The following is a 21,127-nucleotide window of genomic DNA, read 5'->3' as shown; positions in this document are numbered from 1 at the left end:
CTGTCCATGGGGTCGCTGAGAGTCGGACACGACTGAGCCACTTCAATTTCACTTTTCACTTATTGGAGAGGGAAATGGCAACCCACTCCAGTGTTCTTGCCTGGAGACTCCCAGGATGGGGGAGCCTGATGGGCTGACATCTATGGGGTTGCACAGAGTTGGACACGACTGAAGCAAACTAGCAGCAGCAGCAGCAGTGTGTATATGTTAATCCCCAACACCTAGCTTCTATCTCTACCCTACTTTCCCCGCTATCCCCTTTGGCAACTTAAGTTTGTTTTCTATGTGTGTGACTCTATTTCTGATTTGTAAATCAGTTCATTTGTATCATTTTTTTTTTAAAGATTCCATGATTAAATGATATCATATGATATTTGTCTTTATCTGTGCCTTGAATCCATTGACTTGTATGCTGCTGGAAATGTGGAGCCATTCAAGTTTTGTGACTGTTTTTTTAGGACAGTAGGAGTGTGGTAATATAAAACAAGGATTTAAAATTGATGAACCTAGTAGAGGGTGTATAAAGAATGGAAAGATTCACATCTGAAAGATGAAATATTAAATTAGGATGTTGATGACAGGAAAAAAGGAGAGCAAGAAATAAGACAGAGAAAGAAACAGGATTTAGATAAGTATAGATGTCTTGATTGTTTTTTCTTTAGCCCTTGAAAAAGAAGAATCCAGCTGGAAGTTACAAAGAAAGAGGACAACCCTAAGATTTTGAAACTAAGTGACACAGAGCAAATATTATTACAGCTGATAAGTACCTGAAGAAGTACTGGTTGTAGGTTAAAAAAGAAAGATGAATTTGACTTTATATACTGAAGATGGACACCAGGGAGCAAGAGGGAAGGTTCATCTGAGGAGCTGTCACCAAAACAGAAGTGACAGTTAAAACACTCACAATGCAAATCTGAAAGTATAATAATAATAATAAAAAGATGATGGTTTAATGTCCAGATGTACCTCCTTTTGAGAAAGTACTTTCTACATCTTTAGTCCTATCACCGCAAATAATTTTAATATCTTTCCAGACTTTTTACCATGATTACATCTTGGAATGTGAAGTCAAGTGGGCCTTAGAAAGCATCACTACAAACAAAGCTAGTGGAGGTGATGGAATTCCAGTTGAGCTATTTCAAATCTTGAAAGATGATGCTGTGAAAGTGCTGCACTCAATATGCCAGCAAATTTGGAAAACTCAGCAGTGGCCACAGGACTGGAAAAGGTCAGTCTTCATTCCAATTCCAAAGAAAGGCAATGCTAAAGAATGCTCAAACTACCGCACAATTGCACTCATCTCACACGCTAGTAAAGTCATGCTCAAAATTCTCCAAGCCAGGCTTCAGCAATATGTGAATGGTGAACTCCCAGATGTTCAAGCAGGTTTTAGAAAAGGCAGAGGCACCAGAGATCAAACTGCCAACATCCGCTGGATCATGGAGAAAGCAAGAGAGTTCCAGAAAAACATCTATTTCTGCTTCATTGACTATGCCAAAGCCTTTGACTGTGTGGATCACAAGAAACTGTGGAACATTCTGAAAGAGATGGGAATACCAGACCACCTGACCTGCCTCTTGAGAAACCTGTAGGCAAGTCAGGAAGCAACAGTCAGAACTGTACATGGAACAACAGACTGGTTCCAAATAGGAAAAGGAGTACGTCAAGGCTGTATATTGTCACCCTGCTTATTGAACTTCTATGCAGAGTACATCATGAGGAATGCTAGGCTGGAAGAAGCACAAGCTGGAATCAAGATTGCTGGGAGAAATATCAATAATCTCAGATATGCGGATGACATCACCCTTATGGCAGAAAGTGAAGAGGAACTCAAAAGCCTCTTGATGAAAGTGAAAGAGGAGAGTGAAAAGGTTGGCTTGAAGCTCAACACTCAGAAAACAAACATCATGGCATCTGGTCCCATCACTTCATGGGAAATAGATGGGGAAACAGTGGAAACAGTGTCTGACTTTATTTTTTGGGGCTCCAAAATCACTGAGGATGCTGATTGCAGCCATGAAATTTAAAAGACGCTTACTCCTTGGAAGGAAAGTTATGACCAACCTAGATAGTATATTAAAAAGCAGAGACATTACTTTGCCAACAAAGGTCTGTCTAATCAAGGCTATGGTTTCTCCAGTGGTCATGTATGGATGTGAGAGTTGGACTGTGAAGAAAGCTGATCGCTGAAGAATTGATGCTTTTGAACTGTGGTGCTGGAGAAGACTCTTGAGAGTCCCTTATACTGCAAGGAGATCCAACCAGTCCATCCTAAAGGAGATCAGTCCTGGGTGTTCTTTGGAAGGACTGATGCTAAAGCTGAAACTGCAATACTTTGGCCACCTCATGCAACGAGTTGACTCACTGGAAAAGACTCTGATGCTGGGAAGGATTGGGAGCTGGAGGAGAAGGGGACGACAGAGAATGAGATGGCTGGATGGCATCACCGACTCGATGGACATGAGTTTGGGTGAACTCCGGGAGTTGGTGATGGACAGGGAGGCCTGGCGTGCTGTGATTCATGGGGTCGCAGAGTCAGACACGACTGAGCGACTGAACTGAACTGAACTGAATACAAACATGGGCTTCCCTGGAGTTTCAGATGGTAAAGAATCTGCCAGGAGTGCAGGAGATCCGGGTTCAATCTCTGGGTTGGGAAGATCCCCTGGAGAAGGGAATGGCAACCCACTATAGCATTCTCACCTGGAAAATCCCATGGACAGAGGAGCCTGGTGGGCTACAGTCCATGGGGTCACAAAAAGTTGGATAGGACTAAGTGACTAACACACACACACACATACAAACATATACAATATGCGTATTTTCAATGCAAACAAAAACACCATGCTACACATATTATTTAATAGCATGGTTTCCCTTTTCATTCAAACATAATATGGACATTTTTGCAACACAGGATCTGTTTGAAAAAGTCTTTCTCACTCAGATTTTTAAAAGAAACTTATATTTCCTGTTGGCTCAGCTAGTAAAGAATCTGTCTGCAACACAGGAGACCTGGATTCAATCCCTAGGTTGGGGAGATCCGCTGGAGAAGAGAACAGCTACCCACTCCAGTATTCTGGCCTGGAGAAGTCCTTGGACTATACAGTTCATGGGGTCCCCAAAAAGTCAGACATGACTGGGCAACTTTCACTTTATATTTACATATTTTACATTTACATCCTTAATATCTTTCAGGTTTATATTTATATGAGATATGACCTTCTTTCAAATAGATATACTAGATCACTTATTAAAAATGTTTGTAAAGTTTCTATGCTTTCACAAATAAACATAAGAAAGTAACCTATTAACTATATAAATATAGTTTTCTTATATAAGAAAAGTAATATATGTGCACTAAAACCAACAATGTATTTAATGTATTTCACACCCTTATTTTTTAGATATTTAGATTTTTTCCCCCCAATTTTTCATTATTGCAACCAATGCAAGAATAAGTAGTCTTGTATTTAAATTCTCATTATCTCTTTAGGCGCAAGTTCTAGAATGTACTTACTGAGTTAAATTATTTGAACTCTTTCAAATTGCTTTCCAGAAATGGCACAGCAATTCTTATTCTTCTAAATATGATTATCCTAATTATTATCCTAATTAATTAATTACTTGGATAATTAATCATACCAGTTAATAGGATTAGGCTATCTTAAATGTGATTATTCATCTCAGCACTTTATACCTTTATAAAATTCAGTAAATTAGAAACTTTTGGAAAAATAAGAGGTAAGAAATTATATTACTTTGTATTATTTGATTACGAATAAGGTTGAATGAGCTTTTATATGTTAATCATCCACTTGGGCTTTTTGCTTTTGTGATCTCTGTTCATGCCTTTTGCCCATTTTTAAGTTAGGAATTAGTATTTTGATATTGGCAAGATACTTAATATATAAAATGGGCTTTTGACTTAAGAGCTTTCACTATGCAGTCACACAAATATTTATATAGTCTGACTGAAAAAAGCCATTGACTTATCAGGGACCCAGTTTCTAGAAGGCCTTTTTTCAATACACATCAAAGCTTTACACCATACCTGCCCTTGGACCAGTAATACCACTCCACAGAATTCATCCCCATGAAAAATCAAGAATGTGTACAGTACTCAAACATTTATCAACAAAATCTTCATTGCAGTACTGTTTGGTATAACAAACATTTTTAGAGTAAAGAACAAACATAAGATTAGTTAAATCGACACCATGGCATGTTTTAGTCATTATAAGTAATGTTACTTAAGGACATGAAATAGATCTTATATACTATAAAGAAAAAAACAAACATGTTTCACAACTTAAACACCTATTAGGTTGGCCAAAATGTTCATTAAGTTTTTTTCCATAAGATGGCTCTAATAGCACTTCCTTGTCTATAACTTCGAGACAATTTTGTTAGATTGGATTGTGACAGCTTTCATATTAGTGTGCTTTAGAAAAAAACAAAATTAGTGAATTTCTGTGCAGTCATTTTTAAAAAAATTTTTAATTTATTTATTTTAATTGGAGGCTAATTACTTTCTTTTTTTTTATTGGAGGCTAATTAATTTACAATATTATATTGGTTGGTTTTGCCATACATTGACATGAATCCGCCCCAGGTGTACATGAGTTCCCCTTCCCGAACCCCCCTCCCACCTTCCTCCTCCCCTTATCCTCCCTCTGGTTAATTAAAATCAAAAGCTTGTGCACAGCAAAGGAAACTATAAGCAAGGTGAAAAGACAGCCTTCAGAATGGGAGAAAATAATAGTAAATGAAGCAACTGGTAAAGGATTAATCTCCAAAATACACAAGCAGCTCCTGCAGCTCAATTTCAGAAAAATAAGTGACCCAATCAAAAAATGGGCCAAAGAACTAAACAGACATTTCTCCAAAGAAGACATAAAGATGGCTAACAAACACATGAAAAAATGCTCAACATCCCTCATAATCAGAGAAATGCAAATCAAAACCACAATGAGATACCATTTCACACCAGTCAGAATGGCTGCTAACCAAAAGTCTACATGCAATAAATGCTGGAGAGGGTGTGGAGAAAAGGGACCCTCTTACACTGTTGGTGGGAATGCAAACTAGTACAGCCACTATGGAGAATAGTGTGGAGATTCCTCAAAAAACTGGAAATAGAAGTGCCATATGATCCAGCAATCGCACTCCTGTGCAGTCATTTTAATATTGAAGATGGAATTAAAAAAATATTTTTGGCAATATTATACTTTATTATTCCCTGACAGCTCAGTTGGTAAAGAATTCACTTGCAATGCAGGAGACCCTGGTTCAATTCCTGAGTCAGGAAGACTCGCTGGAGAAGGGATAGGCTACCCACTCCAGTATTCTTGGGCTTCCCCTGTGGCTCAGGTGGTAAAGAATCTACCTGCAATGCAGGAGACCTGGCTTTACTCTCTGTATTGGGAAGATCCCCTGGAAAAGGGAAAGGCTACCCACTCCAGTATTCTGGTCTGGAGAATTCCATGGACTGTATAGTTCACGGGGTTGCAAAGAGTTGGACATGACTGAGCAACTTTCACTTTCATTTTTCACTTTTCATCCCAAGAAAGGTAAAAATTTCTCACTAGACGAAGATCCACAGTCAGGTAGACCAATTCAAGTTGACAGTGATCAAAGGGAGACATAAACTGAGATCAAAGTTATACCACACAGGAGATAGCTCGCTCACATACTCAAAATATCCAAATCAAATGTTGAAAATCATATGCACCAGCTTGCTTATGTTAATTGCTTTGAAGTTTGGGTCCCATATAAGTGAAAAAAAAACCTTCTTGACAGTATTTCTGCATGTGATTCTCTACTTAAACATAATTAAAACATTCTGCTATAAAAACAAATTGTGACAGGCAATCAAGAGTGGATACTGTTCAACAATGTGGAACAGAAGAGATCATGGGGCAAGTGAAATGAAGTACCAACCATACTGAAGGACAGTCTTTATCCAAAGAAAGTGATGTGTATATAGTGGGATTGGAAAGGAGTCCTCTATTATGAGTTCCTTCTGGAAAACCAAACAATTAATTCCAACAAGTACTGCTCCTAACTGGACCAGCTGAAAGCAGCACTAGATGAAGAGTCAACAGAAAACGTATAATCTTCCATCAGGATACCACAAGGTTTGATGACCAGGAAAAAACTTACAGCATGACTGGCTTTCTGATTTAACTGCCATATTCAGATATTGTAACTTTGGATTTTCACTTATTTTGGTCTTTATAAAATTTTGAAAATAATGTACCTGGAACAATTCTTTGCTCAAAATGATGAAAAGTTTTGGGAAGATGGAGTTACGAATTGGCCTGAGAAATGGCAGAAGGTAGTGGAACAAAACAATGAATTCATTGTTCAATAAAGTTCTTGGTGAAAATGAAAAATGTGTCTTTTAGTTTTACTTAAAAATCAAAGGAACTTTTTGGCCAACCCAATACAAATCAAGTACAAACATGGTCCTAAAAGATTTGAAAGTAGACATTTTTGTGTAAATAAGAATACAGGCATTTTGAGATTTAATTTTGCTTATATTCATATTTCCTGTAACAAGCATGAACTGCTTCTGAAATTTAAAAGTAATTTAAATAAGTGTTTTACCTTGTTTCTTAGAAGCGTGTCTTTCTTCGAAAAATGAAGCAAGTGTAGCTTGGATTTCTGATTACCTTGTTTATCAAGTGACTGAAAATTGCAATCAGATTCCTAGATCCCCAAGATCGAAAAATAAAGTAAAATTAGATTTTTACTATCAAGATTTTATGACAACTGACCAATATTCAGAGAAACATAAAATAAGTAAATTGAGAAAAATCAGTGTAAATAAAATGTAACTTCTAAGAAAAAAGGTATTAAAAGCATGAAATACAACAAAAGAAAATTAATGTGGAAAGAATGATCTTTGCCAGTTTCATTAGAGAAAACTAGTAAGAAATTTCAGATGGAGAAGTAAACTGTATAAAATATAGATTAAAAAGCTCTAAGCGGGGTCTCCAGAACCAGAGGGAACACATAGCTCTTCTTAAAGGTGTTTACGCCTGGTGGCTGAGTTGGTAAAGAATCTGCCTGCAATGCAGGAGACCCAGGTTTGCCTCCGGGGTCAGGATGACACCCTGGAGAAGGGAATGGCAACTCACTAGTATTCTTGAAATTCCATGGACAGAGGAGCCATGGTGGGCTATGTCCATGGGGTCACAAAGAGTTGGACATGATTGAGCGGACATATGCCTGAGATGAAACTGACTTCTATCCAGGCAAGAGATGTGCTTCTGTGTGTACAAAGCAAAGAACAATGCTCAACAAAACCGGAGTAATCTAGGGAAAGGTAACTCATGTTCATGGAAACAATGGCATGCTTCATGCTAAATTTCTAAGCAACCTTCTTGCTTAAGCCATTGTATACAGAATCCATGTGATGCTGTAGCCTTTCAAGGACTTTGGAAAGTAAACAAATAAATTCAGGAGACTTTACATTTCTGCATTTTTCAAGAGGATTTAAAACAACAGATATTTATCTTGGGATTCTACATAGCATTATATACTTAAAAAGCAATCCAAAAGTCAAAAATATTCCTTTAATTTGGATTGTAACTTACAGAAGAGCTAACATTCCTTGCTCATAGTAGTGATGACTCTGGGCTACATTGTTTCTTAAAAGAAAGATCAAAAGTAAGATCCTAAGATTAATTAATCTCAAATAGGGTTAATGAACTCAATAAACATAAGAGTATATGGTTTTTGCTTTTCACAGTGAATCACCAATGGAAATCTCCAATGCATTTTCTGCAGAATCATACAGTAAAAACTGATACTCAAAATGAAACGTCAGTGGCACTGTGGCTCTCTAAAACTTCTGAATAAAGAAAGATTACATAATTTTTAAGTTATCTGTTATTGTCCCAATTGTTTGATCATTAATCCTTTTATCCTAAGAGAAATTTACCATATCGAGTGTCAAGAGATGATTTAATGAATGATTCTTAGTTTTTTTTTTTTCCTTTGGTGAGGGGAAAGATTTTATGTTTCTATAACTGTAAGCACAAAAATGATTGCCTAGAAGACAGACATGTGGAGAGTTTTGTCAGTATAATGAAACCATAGGCTGTGAGCTGGTAAGCCTTCTCAGTAAAACATGCTAAAAGCTTTACAAAGTTAATAAAACAGGAAGCTATCTGCTGGAAAAGAAACAAGAATACCCCAAAGGAGTTCAGAGGACTTGAAAGTATCCTCACAAATAGATAGTGGTTTTTAATGAAAGATGTTCAAGAAACAGCGACTGTGATGGAACCCAAATAGTGCCAAGAGAAAAATGCAATAAGATGGGGAAAATGAAAAAGATGACATTAAAATGGAGGCTCATATTAAAAGTCTTTGTGACCAGTGTAGATGAACTGAACACAAAGTGAGTGAACAGGAAAAGAGAAGCAAAAGCCTCAAGGATTTGGTTTGGCATTTTGTTGTTTAGTTGCCAAGTCATATCTGACTCTTTTGCAACCCCATAGACTGTACCTAACCAGGCTCCTCTGTCCATGGAATTCACCAGGGGAAATACTGAAGTGGGTTGCCGGTTCCTTTTCCAGGGGGTCTTCCTGACCCAAGGATCGAACCTGTGTCTCTTGCACTGCAGGCAGATTCTTTACAGCTGAACTACCAGAAAAGCCTCTCTTAAAGAACACTACAAGGAATGGATTTTGGATTTGAATACATTAACTGATTTCAGCTTTCTCTAAATGAAAACAATTGGTTTCCACATTTTAACTAGTCTTTTTTCTTTGAGTCCAATACAACTCAAGTTTCCTTTCAGTTCAGTCACTCAGTCATGTCCGACTCTTTGCGACCCCATGAATCACAGCACGCCAGGCCTCCCTGTCCATCACCAACTCCTGGAGTTCAATCAAACTCATGTCCATCAAGTCAGTGATGCCATCCAGCCATCTCATTCTCTGTCGTCCCCTTCTCCTCCCACCCCCAATCCTTCCCAGCATCAGAGTGTTTTCCAGTGAGTCAACTCGTCGCATGAGGTGGCCAAAGTATTGGAGTTTCAGCTTTTGATAAACACAAGATATACTGATTTACTGGGCTTCCTAGGAGGCGCAGTGGTAAAGAATCCGCCTGCCAATGCAGGAGACACAAGAGATGTGGGTTTTATCTCTGGGTCAGGAAGATCTCTTAGAGAAGGAAATGGCAACCCGCTCCAGTATTCTTGCCTGGAAAATTCCATGGACAGAGGAGCCTGGTGGGCTACAGTCCATGGGTTAACAAAAGAGTTGGACACAACTGAGCAATGGACCACAGGTACACAGGGATATACTGATTTATTAGATGTTTAATATTCAGGATTATCAGACCTCAAAATTCTGTCAAATATTACCAAAGTTATAATTGTTCTTACAACTTGGTAACTATAGTTGTGAACATAAATGAAGTATATAAATTAGCAAATTTGAGATTATTCAGATTTAAAGAATGCTCTTATGCCATCTTGTCATTTTAAAATATGACATCACTGGGTCTTACAAGTAGTAGTTATTTGGAGTTTTGATTTTATTTAAGTAAGAATAAAGCTATTATATGAATAAGAAAGAATGGCTAGGATGCTTTTATTAATTTAAACAGAATAACATAAAATCCCTTACATTACTACCTTGTTTTGTCATAAAGGGGACTTTGAACGAGAATAATAAGAGTAAAAAATATATATATTTCTTAAGCATTAAAACTTAAGACAAACACCATCACATTAACAGGGTCATTTAGTTTTAGAAAAATGGTAACCTGAACCCTGTATAAGAGACTGCAAAAGAGACATAGGCATTTAGAACGGTCTTTGGGACTCTGTGGGAGAGGGTGAGGGTGGAGTGATTGGGGAGAGTGGAATTGTAGCATGTATATTGTCATGGGTGACCAGTCCAGGTTCGACGCATGGATTTTCCTCTGTTCATTTCTTTGCATTTGTGCTTTTTTAATAAAAATACTTTTAACTGAATAAAGAAAAAAAAATAAAAATAAAAAAAAATAAGGTTTCAAACATTGTCTGAATTCAAGACTATATTAAGGATTTAAATATTAAATTTATAATAACTTCAATAAGCTTATCATTCTTAGGTCTTAAGTGTTCCACAACTTGAGACACTACGTGGAACGCACAGTGATGATTCAAGATATATAGCTAGATTAAAAGTATAAGAGTCTAAACTATGAAAAGATACAGAGAAGCCCTTCAGATGAGTAAAACATGAACTTTCTACACAGTAAGGTCTAGAGTGAAAAATTGAAAACACCAATTATTTCTGTAACACAGGCAAAATGTCCTCAAATATCTGATTAACATCCTATTTTCTCTTACATATGAATTTGAAAACAAAGGCTTCAGAATGTGACTTACCTCCGAATCTGAATCCTTACTAGAGGGCTGAGAAAGTTTTGATGCATTTAAATTGTGTGGTGACAAGTCCATACTTTCCTGAGACTGTGAAGACCGACCCACGTCACATAAGGGATGTGATTCATCACTTGACTCATCACTCTTTAACGGAGCTACATCAGACATCTCAGTATTCTCAGGCAGAGAGGTGGAAGAATCACTCTTTCTACAGAACTGCTGCAGTGCTGTGCTTGGAGAGGGGCTCGGAGTTCTTGAAAACTCTCCTAGACTTCCAGACCAACTGAAACAACTTCTTAGTGTCCCCAAGGTGGGTGGTGAGACGGTCCTCGTGAATGTGCTGATCTTAAAAGACTGAGACTCTTCAGCCTTCACAGTCACATCATCTGGAATCTGCTCACCGGAATTATGCAATACGCTAGTATCAACCAACTTCTTGTCCTCTAGACAATCTGGTTCACCTGCATCGGTTTCTTTATCTGTGACAGCAGTTTCAGCTAGAGGCTGGTTGCTTGCTTTCTTTGATATACAATCAGCAGAATCCAGAGAATTGGAAAAAAACCTAACAGAAAAAACAACGGAAAGAATGCAGAAATATTTGAGTTTGTTCACGAAGGTGACAACATTTATAATGGAAAGATGGTCGCTTCTTTTTAAAAATAAATACATTAATTTCATAAATAAAGGCAAAATAGATTTTACACATGGCTGATCCGCCTGCCAATGCAGGAGCCACAGGAGCTGTGGGTTTGATCCCTGGATCGGGAAGATACCCTGGAGCAGGTAATAGCAACCCACTGCAGCGCTCTTGGAAAATCCCATGGACAGAGGAGCCTGACAGGCTACAGTCCATAAGGTCACAAAAGAGTAGGACACAACTGAGCAGACATGCATGACACTCAAATATTTGAACAGATAAAGAAATATGCAACAGAAAGGATACTTAATAACTATTGTCTCTTATTTTATAATTTGAATACAAATTAAATAAATTAAAATACAAATAAAATAAATTAGCTACTTACCTCTCATTTTAGCTTAACTCCTAGTAGTAAACCATCTGGGAACTTGTAGTAGCATACTAATCTACCAAGCTTTTTATATACCCTATATATTTCTATACTATTTTAAATACTGAGGTTAAGACTTTCAAATCAATTACTAAATTCTATATTACTAAAGAGGTACTACTTACTCAGGGTAGTAGCTTTAAAAAAGTCATTTTAAAAACTCCAATATAAATGAAACAAAAATTGCATCATTACTCAGAAGGATGTATTCAAGTAGCATTTTTAGGTTTAGAAAGAAAATCCTAGAGTGAGTGTATGATCGGTTAAATATGAAACTTACAAAGAATGTACCTTCTTAATAAGCATTAGTTCAAAACCAAGATGATAAGCTGAATATTTACTAAGTGCTCGAGAGTAAAAATCCTCTTACCTTTTCATCAAATCATTAGCTCATGTGTGTGGGTATAAGGCAGAAAGGAAGAAGCATGTGAAAGGAAAAGTCTTATTTGGTTTTTCATTGAGCAGGAAACATCAGCTCCTTTATCTGATCACATAGTCCATTTTTCAGCAAACAATAACTTCTATGATATCCAAACATTTTTCTGTGTATTATTTAATAAGTAAGAGAAGTTAGAATAACAGAGCCCAAGGTTGTAAAATTAATCAGCTAAAGAGCAGAGGATGATGCTTGGATGGCATCACCAACCCAAGGGACATGAGTCTGAGCAATCTCCAGGAGAGGTTAAAGGACAGGGAAGCCTGGTATTCTGCAGTCCACGGGGTCACAAAGAGTCGGACATGACTAAGTGACTGAACAACAACAAAGAACAGAATTAAAACCCAGAATCCCTCCCAGTTCATAGTTGCTTCTTTCCAAATAGCTGTGGTGTTACTTAACTGAGAATTATATTTCTAGATCTCAAAAAATAAATATGTATCATTCTAGGATAAGTACCTATAAAGACTTAAAACAGACTTGCAGAAGACAGGCAATTGGAGACAAACTTTGCATATTTAATACACTTCCTAGTATGTTATATTAAAAAGAATGGGGTGGGAATGACCACTGGCATATGGATTAGTGACTGGCACCGGTGCCAGCTGTCTGATTCACATAACTTCTGCTAGTCTTGAAAGTCTTTTATATATTATTTTACATATATTATTGAACCGATATTTTAGTTAAAAAAATAGGCTTAAAGAAGTTAAACGGCATGTGAAAGACTAAGTAAAGAATAGAGCAACAATTCAAATCCAGGCCTACCTGACTGTGTGCGCCTTTCAACAAACCACTACTAGGTATGACTAGTCAACATGACTAGGAGTCTTTCCTATCACTATCACTAACTATACATCCCTGGGAAAGTTTCTTAACCTCTTAGAGCCTCAAAAATTTCTGAGCCCAAAATAGAGAAAATAACACTGAGCTGAATATCTCATAATACTGTTGTGAAGAATAACATACAAAAAATCTTGAAAATCAGCTAAGAGAACTAATTGAACAATATCTAGTTATTATTAGACATTGCTATATAATCTAGATCAGAAAATTATACATTAAAGTTTCATTCACAATTATTATTTCACAGGAAGTTGATGCAGAAAAAAATATTTTTCTGAGCATTTCTTAATGCACCCTCTGAACTATTAGCGAAACATCTCACTAAACTAGGTAAAGCAGCTATTTACAGCTTCGAATGGAGATTTCATTAAGCTTCCACAATGACTCAACAGCCAAGACCGGAAGAGATACACAAACATTATTCTCATTTGTTTTGCTTGTTTGTGCTCAGTCATGACCAACTCTCTGCGACTCCTGTAGCCCGCCAGGCTCCTCTGTCCATAGAATCTTCCAGGTAGGAATACTGGAGTGATTGCCATTTTATTCCCATTAGCTGTCTCCAAAGAGGCAGAAAAAGGAAATTCTATTTTCACCCAAAAGATAAAACGCAAATTTCACAAATTTCTCCAAATGACAGAATTCAACTTTCCAGAATGTATAAAGCAACATATATCATCTATATACCCATTTTCTATTTGTGCAGCCATGGTTTCATTATTGCATTGTTAACAAACACCTTTAATGAGGGTGTTAATTCTTTAACAAAGAAAGAATCAAAATGATCATTTCACTGTACTATGAATGTTCCCTTGAGAAGATCTGATGGGAGAAGGGTTTGACACGTTCCCTAAAAGGAGCTTAGGGATTACCAGTGGTTCATTCTTTCATGACCATTTCCCATCATCATGGTTAGACAAAAATGGCTGCAACCTAATTTATTAAACTTGAAAAAATTTTTTATATCACTTTCTAAGTCTTCTGGAGAAATACAGAAGCTGATAAATTTTCTTTTTCTTAAAGTTACTAATTTCTGTTTATAGTTGTGTTACCACGATCCAAAGTCAATGAAATGGAGCTATTTTCATTGTATGTCTGTCCTCTATTGGGCACTATTTTACACACTTTCAGTCAGGTCAGTTGCTCAGTCGTGTCTGACTTTGTGACTCCACGAACCACAGCATGCCAGGCCTCCCCGTCCATCACCAACTCCCAGAGTCCACCCAAACCCACGTCCACCGAGTCAATGATGCCATCCAACCACCTTATCCTCTGTTATCCCCTTCTCCTCCTGCCCTCAATCTTTAACAGCATCAGGGTCTTTTCCAATGAGTCAGCTCTTTGCATCAAGTGGCCAAAAAGTTTCAGCCTCAACATCAGTCCTTCCAATGAACACCCAGGACTGATCTCCTTTAGGATAGACTGGTTGGATTTCCTTGCAGTCCAAGGGACTCTCAAGAGTCTTCTCCAACACCACAGTTCAAAAGCATCATTTCTTCAGAGATCAGCTTTCTTTATAATCCAATTCTCACATCCATACATGACCACGGGAAAAACCATAGCCTTGACTAGATGGACATTGGTTGGCAAAGTAATGTCTCTGCTTTTTAATATGATGCTTAGATTGGTCATAACTTTCCTTCCAAGGAGTAAGCGTCTTTTAATTTCATGGCCGCAATCAGCATCCACAGTGATTTTGGAGCCCAAAAAAATAAAGTCAGCAATTGTTTCCACTGTTTTCCCATCTGTCTGCCATGAAGTGATGGGACCGGATACCATGATCTTAGCTTTCTGAATGTTGAGCTTTAAGCCAACTTTTTCACTCTCCTCTTTCACTTTCATCAAGAGGCTCTTTAGTTCTTCACTATCTGCCATAAGGGTGATGTCATCTGCATATCTGAGGTTATTGATATTTCTCCCGGCAATCTTGATTCCAGCTTGTGCTTCTTCCAGCCCAGCGTTTCTCATGATGTACTCTGCATATAAGTTCAATAAGCAGGGTGACAATATACAGCCTTGACGTACTCTTTTTCCTATTTGGAACCAGTCTGTTGTTCCATGTCCAGTTCTAACTGTTGCTTCCTGACCTGCATACAGGTTTCTCAAGAGACAGGTCAGGTGGTCTGGTATTTCCATCTCTTTCAGAATTTTCCACAGTTTAATGTGATCCACACAGTCAAAGGCTTTGGCATAGTCAATAAAGCAGAAATAGATGTTTTTCTGGAACTCTCTTGTTCTTTCGATGATCCAGTGGATGTTGGCAATTTGATCACTGGTTCCTCCGCCTTTTCTAAAACCAGCTTGAACATCTGGAAATTCATGGTTCACATATTGCTGAAGCCTGGCTTGGAGAATTTTAAGCATTACTTTACTAGCGTGTGCTGCTGCTGCTGCTGCTGCTAAGTCACTTCAGTCGTGTCCGACTCTGTGTGACCCCACAGACGGCAGCCTACCAGGCTCCCCTGTCCCTGGGATTCTCCAGGCAAGAACACTGGAGTGGGTTGCCATTTCCTTCTCCAATGTGTGAAAGTGAAAAGTGAAAGTGAACTCGCTCAGTCATGTCCGACTCATAGTGATCCCATGGACTGCAGCCTACCAGGCTCCTCCATCCATGGGATTTTCTAAGCAAGAGTACTGGAGTGGCTTGCCATTGCCTTCTCCGTACTAGCGTGTGAGATGAGTGCAATTGTGTGGTAGTTTGAGCATTCTTTGGCATTACCTTAATTTAATTCTATCAGCAATCCTAAGATTGCTATACTTTAAGAAACTGAAGCACCCAGAAACTAACTTGCCCAAGTCAAACATCTCATGAGTAAACAGGACAAGATTCAAAATCCAGGTGGTCTAACCCCAGGGTCCAAATTCCTAACCCCTAAGTAATACTGACTCTTCAAATTCTTATCTTAACTAGCAGGGACTATGACAATAGCCATTGGTCCTCTAGAATCCACTCTTCACAGTGTGTTCAGAGTGGTCCATCTCAGGGGTCTTCAACCTCTGGACCATGGACTCGTACTGGTCTCATGGCCTGTTTGGAACCAGGCCACAAAGCAAGAGGTAAGCGAAGGGCGGATGAGCAAGTGAAGCTTCATCTGTATTTATAGTCACTCTGCATTGCTCACATTACGGCCTGAGCTCTGCCTCCTGTCAGATCACTGGTGGCATTAGATTTTCTCAGAAGTGAGAACCCTACCGTGAACTGTGCATGTGAGCGATCTAGGTTGTGTGCTCCTTACGAGAATCTAATGCCTAACGATCTAAGGTGGAACCGAGATGGTGATGCTAGCTTTGGGGAGCGGCTGCAAATACAGATTATCACAAGCAGAGATATACAGAGATCGTAACAAATCACATGCTTGCAGACTTATATCAAAACCCTATCAGTGATGGCAAGTGACAATTAGGCTGCATCTGGTGGCAAGCTTTATAGTGGTAAGTGCGTTGATGTACTTCAGTCGTACACGTACATCTAGTAGCAGGCTTTAAGTCAGAATCCAATGCTTATTTTTAGTTCACGTGTAGCCTGACCTTTATTTCATTTACCACCTCTAATTCCTTGCCTCTTTTCCGCCCTGCACACTTTTCTCCGTCAGTTTTGGTAAGCCCACAAGCTAACCCTAGTGAAATGAATAAAAAACAAACATTACTGGAGAACTTCTTTGAAAAGGGGGAAAGACCCAATGATGAAACAGCAGAACACTCTAAGCCTGCCAACAAAAAGAAACCTGCATTTAAAAGAAAATACCAAGAGTCCTACTTCAATTATGGGTGCATTGAAATATGCAATTCACATTCTCCAAGCTAATCAGCTTGGAGATTAGCTATCTAGAGAAGCCATGAAACCTTCAAAACTACTTTGCCACATGGAGACCAAGCACCCAGGATTAAAAGACAAGCCTCTGAAGTTTCAGAAGAAAAAAAAAAATGTGAACATGAAGAATAGAAGGAATTCTTGAAGGCCACCACTTCATTAAATGTGTCTACACTGAGAGTATCATTTTTAGTGGCTGACTGCATGGCTAAAGCTAAGAAGCCCTTTACTCTTGGGGAGGAGTTGATCCTGCTAAGGACATTTGTCATGAACTTTTAGAAGAGGCTATAGTTCAAAAGGTGGCACAGGTTCCTCTTTTGGCTAGCACCATAATTAGACAAACTGATGAAACAGCAGACGATACTGAGGCATAATTGTTAAGGAGGATTAATGAGTCACCATAGTATGCAATCCAGGTTGACAAATCCAGGTTGACAAGTCTACCGACGCTGACAAGACAACAATGCTTGTTTTTGAGTGATCTGTTTTTCAGGAGGATGTGCACGAGGATATGTTATGTGCACTTCTGTTGCCAATCAACACCACAGCTGCAAAATTATTCAAGTCTCTGACTGATTACATATCAGGAAAACTGGTCATTTTGTGTTCAGAAATGCACAGACGGAGCGGCTGCCACGACTGGACAGCTTTCTGGTTCCACTACTTGGGTCAAAGAGCTCATTTCTGAATGTGAGTCTGAGTACTGTGTCATCCATAAAGAAATGCTGGCTAGCTGAAAAATATCACCTGAACTTAACGTTTTGCAGGATGTGATTAAAATAATCACATTAAAGTACACACCTTTAATTCAAGTCTATTTGCATAACTCTGTGAGGAGATGGACACAGAGCACACACGCCTTCTCTTATACTCAGAAGTGAGGTGGCTTCCTAAAGGTAGATCACTGGCTAGAGTTTTTGAGTTACAAGAGCCACTCCAGAGATTTCTTTCAGAAAAACAGTCACTGCTGGTAGCACATTTCAGTGAAACAGAAGGGATTGCGAAACTTGCTTGTGTGACATATTCAACCTGCTCAGCGAACTCAGTCTGTCACTTCAGGAGAGAACAACTGTGTTCAAGTCAGCAGATACAGTGGCCGCATTCAAAGCCAGACTGGAATTATGGGGGCGACAGGGGAACACTGGGGTTTTTGACATTTCACACATTAGCAGAGATTTTGAAAGAGACTGAGCCAGGGGCTTCTTTTTCCAGCTGGATGCAAGATCACCTGTCTCAGTTCTCAAAAGAGTCTGAGCATTCCTCCCCTAAGACCCCCGGACTGGGAAGGAGTGGACCCACGACCCATTTGTGAACAAGCCAGGTGAACAGACTTTGTCCATGCTAGAAGAGGATCACCTGCTTGAGATCATACATGATGGTGGCCATAAAAGTATGTTTGAGACAACTTCAAACCTCCATACGTTTTGGATTAAAGTCAAGGCGGAATAGCCTGAGATTGCCACAAAAACACTAAAAAGTTGGCTTCTATTTCCAACATCCTAACTCTGTGAAGCAGGGTTTTCTGCAGTGACAGCAACCAAAACGAGATTTTGGAGTAGACTGGACATAAGCAACATGCTTCAGGTGTCACTGTCTCCCACCACCCCCAGGTGGGACCATCTAGTTGCAGGAAAACAAGCTCAAGGCTCCCACTGAGTGCACTTGCCCAGAATGCACCCATTCTGTATTATGGTGAATTGTATAATTATTTCATTATATATCACAATGTAATAATAGTAGAAATAAAGTGTACAATAAATGCAATGTGCTTGAATCATCCTGAAACCATCCCCTCATCAGTTTCATGGAAAAACTGTCTTCTAAGAAACTGATCCCTGGTGCCAAAAAGGTTGGGGACCAATGGTCTACCTAAACCAGGAATCAAATCATAACCTTCTCCTGATTAAAACCTTCTAAATGTTTCCTATTCCCCTTACAGACTCAAAGTTCCTTAGGTTGGCTCACAAGCCTTTCATGAACTGGCTTCCTTATTTCTCCCCCTTCATCATCTACCTTCCTGCTCCTTTTTCATTCTTTTTCCAATTTACATTGTGGCATAAGTAAAAATAGCAGTGATCAACAGCAAAGAGTTGCCCCCATGCTCTACACTGCTGCTCACCTCCATACTTCTGTCCAAGCTACATGAGTCTGCTGGTAAAACACCTGGCTCCATTCTTTATCTGCTTCACCCACGAATCATTTAAACCTAGGTAAGAACACCTTACACGCGCCCCTTCCCTCTCACCCTTTCCAACCACTGTCTCAGCATTAGATGCCCTCAAAACACCTCATGCATGAGTTTGTCACTGTACTTACCACACGGTATGGAATGCTTTTGTTACTGACCTATTTTTCCAACTAGGAAAAACTATTTGTTTCTCAAGAGCAAAAACTATGTCTCTCATTTCTGTAACCCAGCACCTAGTATTATATCAGATTATCAGTTAATACGAGAATTCCATAGTCATCTGTATTTAAACAGATTTGCAAAAGTACTTTGTGAAATTATATTTAACTCTTAAACAAACTAAAAAAAAACAGAAAAAAAGAAGGTGGATCCTCCCTGCCCCCTGGCAAAGCAACAAAGGGTATTCTAATGCAAAATGCAATAAGGTCTACAATTCTTATTTTAGTTCTGTATCAAGAGATAACAAAATAGAAGTCCAAGTGGAACTAAGGCAATATATGACAAACTGGATTAAGCCAAGTCCTACACCCGTTTCATTAGATTCAGTGCTATTCATAACAATGAAAATAAACACCAACAGAGTATGTAATCTAATAGACACACAACATTCTGTAGATGTAACAATACCTGCTTCTGGTGCCTGGAACCACAACTGCACCACTTTCTTCATTTTTTCTCTGTAAAAATGTTGCAAATTTGTTTCTTGTCGTAGGTGGTGTGCTTAAGCTTTTTTTAACAGTAGTTCCATCTACCAGGTCAGGCATAAACAGTTCAGAAGAGTTCAATGACTTATTACCTTCACAACTATTTTTCTTGATCTTCTTTGTAAAGGAAGTAGAATACTGATCCAACATATCATCTTCTGACAGTTCTTCTAAATAAAAATAAGATTATTTGTAAATTTTTATTTCATGACTAGTTAGAGATTTGGTCTCAGTTTCACAGCCTATGTTCTATTGCCCTAAAGATTAAGTCTTTTTTTTCCTTTTTTTGATTATGCATCAGAAAAGGAAATAAAACGATTTTTTTAAAAAAATTCCCTTGGCTGTTTGTTTCAAAATTAACTATGATTTAATGTCATTTATTTGTATGAATTTCAGGATACAATCAATTCTGCAAGGCTTTACACTCATTATACTATTTGAATGTAAAAAAAAAAAGGGCCTAATTTTGAATGCAAAAAAAAAAAATTAAGTGAAGTGAAAGCCACTCAGTTGTGTCCGACTCTTTGTGACCCCATGGACTATATAGTCCATGGAACTCTCCAGGCCAGAATACTGGAGTGGTTAGTTGCTCCCTTCTCCAAAGGATCTTCCCAACCCAGGGATCGAATTCAGGTTTCCCCCATTGCAGGTGGATTCTTTACCACCTGAGCCATAAGGGAAGTCCAAGAATACTGGAGTGGGTAGACTATCCCTTCTCCAGAGGATCTTCCCGACCCAGGAATTGAACCGGGATCTCCTGCATTGCAGGCAGATTCTTTACCAGCTGAGCCACCATGGGAAGAAAAAAATTAAACCTATGATTAATCTATGTTTGGTTTAAGAGAATGTTTTATTAAAACCAGATGCTATACCTAATATATGTATATATACACCATCACTGAGATGGTTTTTGAGGTATATTTGATTGTCTTGTAAGTGAAGTCGCTCAGTCATGTCTGACTCTTTGCGACCCTGTGGACTGTAGCCCACCAGGCTCCTCCATCCATGGGATTCTCCAGGCAAGAATACTGGAGTGGAAAGCAATTGTACTCTAGCTCTGATCCTCATTACACAGCTTTAGAGTTCTAGAAGATTGTTGTGTAACAAATGTATTCTAATGGTATAAGAATAAATCATAAGACTAAATAACATAAAAGTGGTAAAGCTGAAATAGGCAAGCACAAAGACAAAGCATTAATGTGCTTAAAATTAATCCAACTACTTCTCAGTCTAAATAGCTTCCACTCACATGGGAGTAAATGCTTATGACTAAGATGTGGGCAGAGCAGTGGAGGGTGCCAAAATACTGGAGACAAGGTGACACCTCAAATTCAAAAATGTACAGGTTAGAAAAAATACCTACAGGTCAGCAAACTTGTATAAGCCAAAATCTGTTTATTATGCAGGAAACTGCAAGCTCTACAGAAGAGGAAAAAAAGTATTGTAGGATCCCCAGAAAGCCTTCACCAAGAAGTTACACTATGCTAACCTCATTTTCTTTTCATGATAAGGTTGTTAGACTATCTATTTGGAGAAATTCATAGATTTAGTATATCCTCAATTGATCAAGACACTTCAGTGTCTCATATTATCATAGTGGGCAATGCAGAGCAAAAGTCATTATATATTAGTTATAAGAATTTGCAGCGAGTTGAATAGCTGGACAGACTACTGGTGACTATTGG

At 38.5% G+C, this 21,127-nt stretch overlaps 1 protein-coding gene across 1 annotated transcript in view; it reads right to left on the bottom strand.

Moving 5' to 3' along the window:
* Positions 1-21,127, bottom strand: part of EXO1 (exonuclease 1) — a 49,029-nt gene that overhangs the window by 6,571 nt on the left and 21,331 nt on the right. Inside the window, exons 11-13 of the mRNA XM_055418835.2 lie at positions 19,366-19,612; positions 10,394-10,952; positions 6,613-6,714 (exon numbers count right to left, since the gene is read on the bottom strand). Coding sequence (XP_055274810.2) covers positions 6,613-6,714; positions 10,394-10,952; positions 19,366-19,612 — 908 coding nt within the window. The remainder of the gene's footprint in view (positions 1-6,612; positions 6,715-10,393; positions 10,953-19,365; positions 19,613-21,127) is intronic.

This window comes from Moschus berezovskii, chromosome 17 (assembly GCF_049115385.1).
Source record: "Moschus berezovskii isolate FMDL1 chromosome 17, NW_MosBer_1.0, whole genome shotgun sequence".
Classification (NCBI taxonomy): Eukaryota; Metazoa; Chordata; class Mammalia; order Artiodactyla; family Moschidae; genus Moschus; species Moschus berezovskii.
The sequence above is the reverse complement of the archived record's forward strand: the minus strand, read 5'-3'. Positions and strand labels throughout refer to the sequence as shown.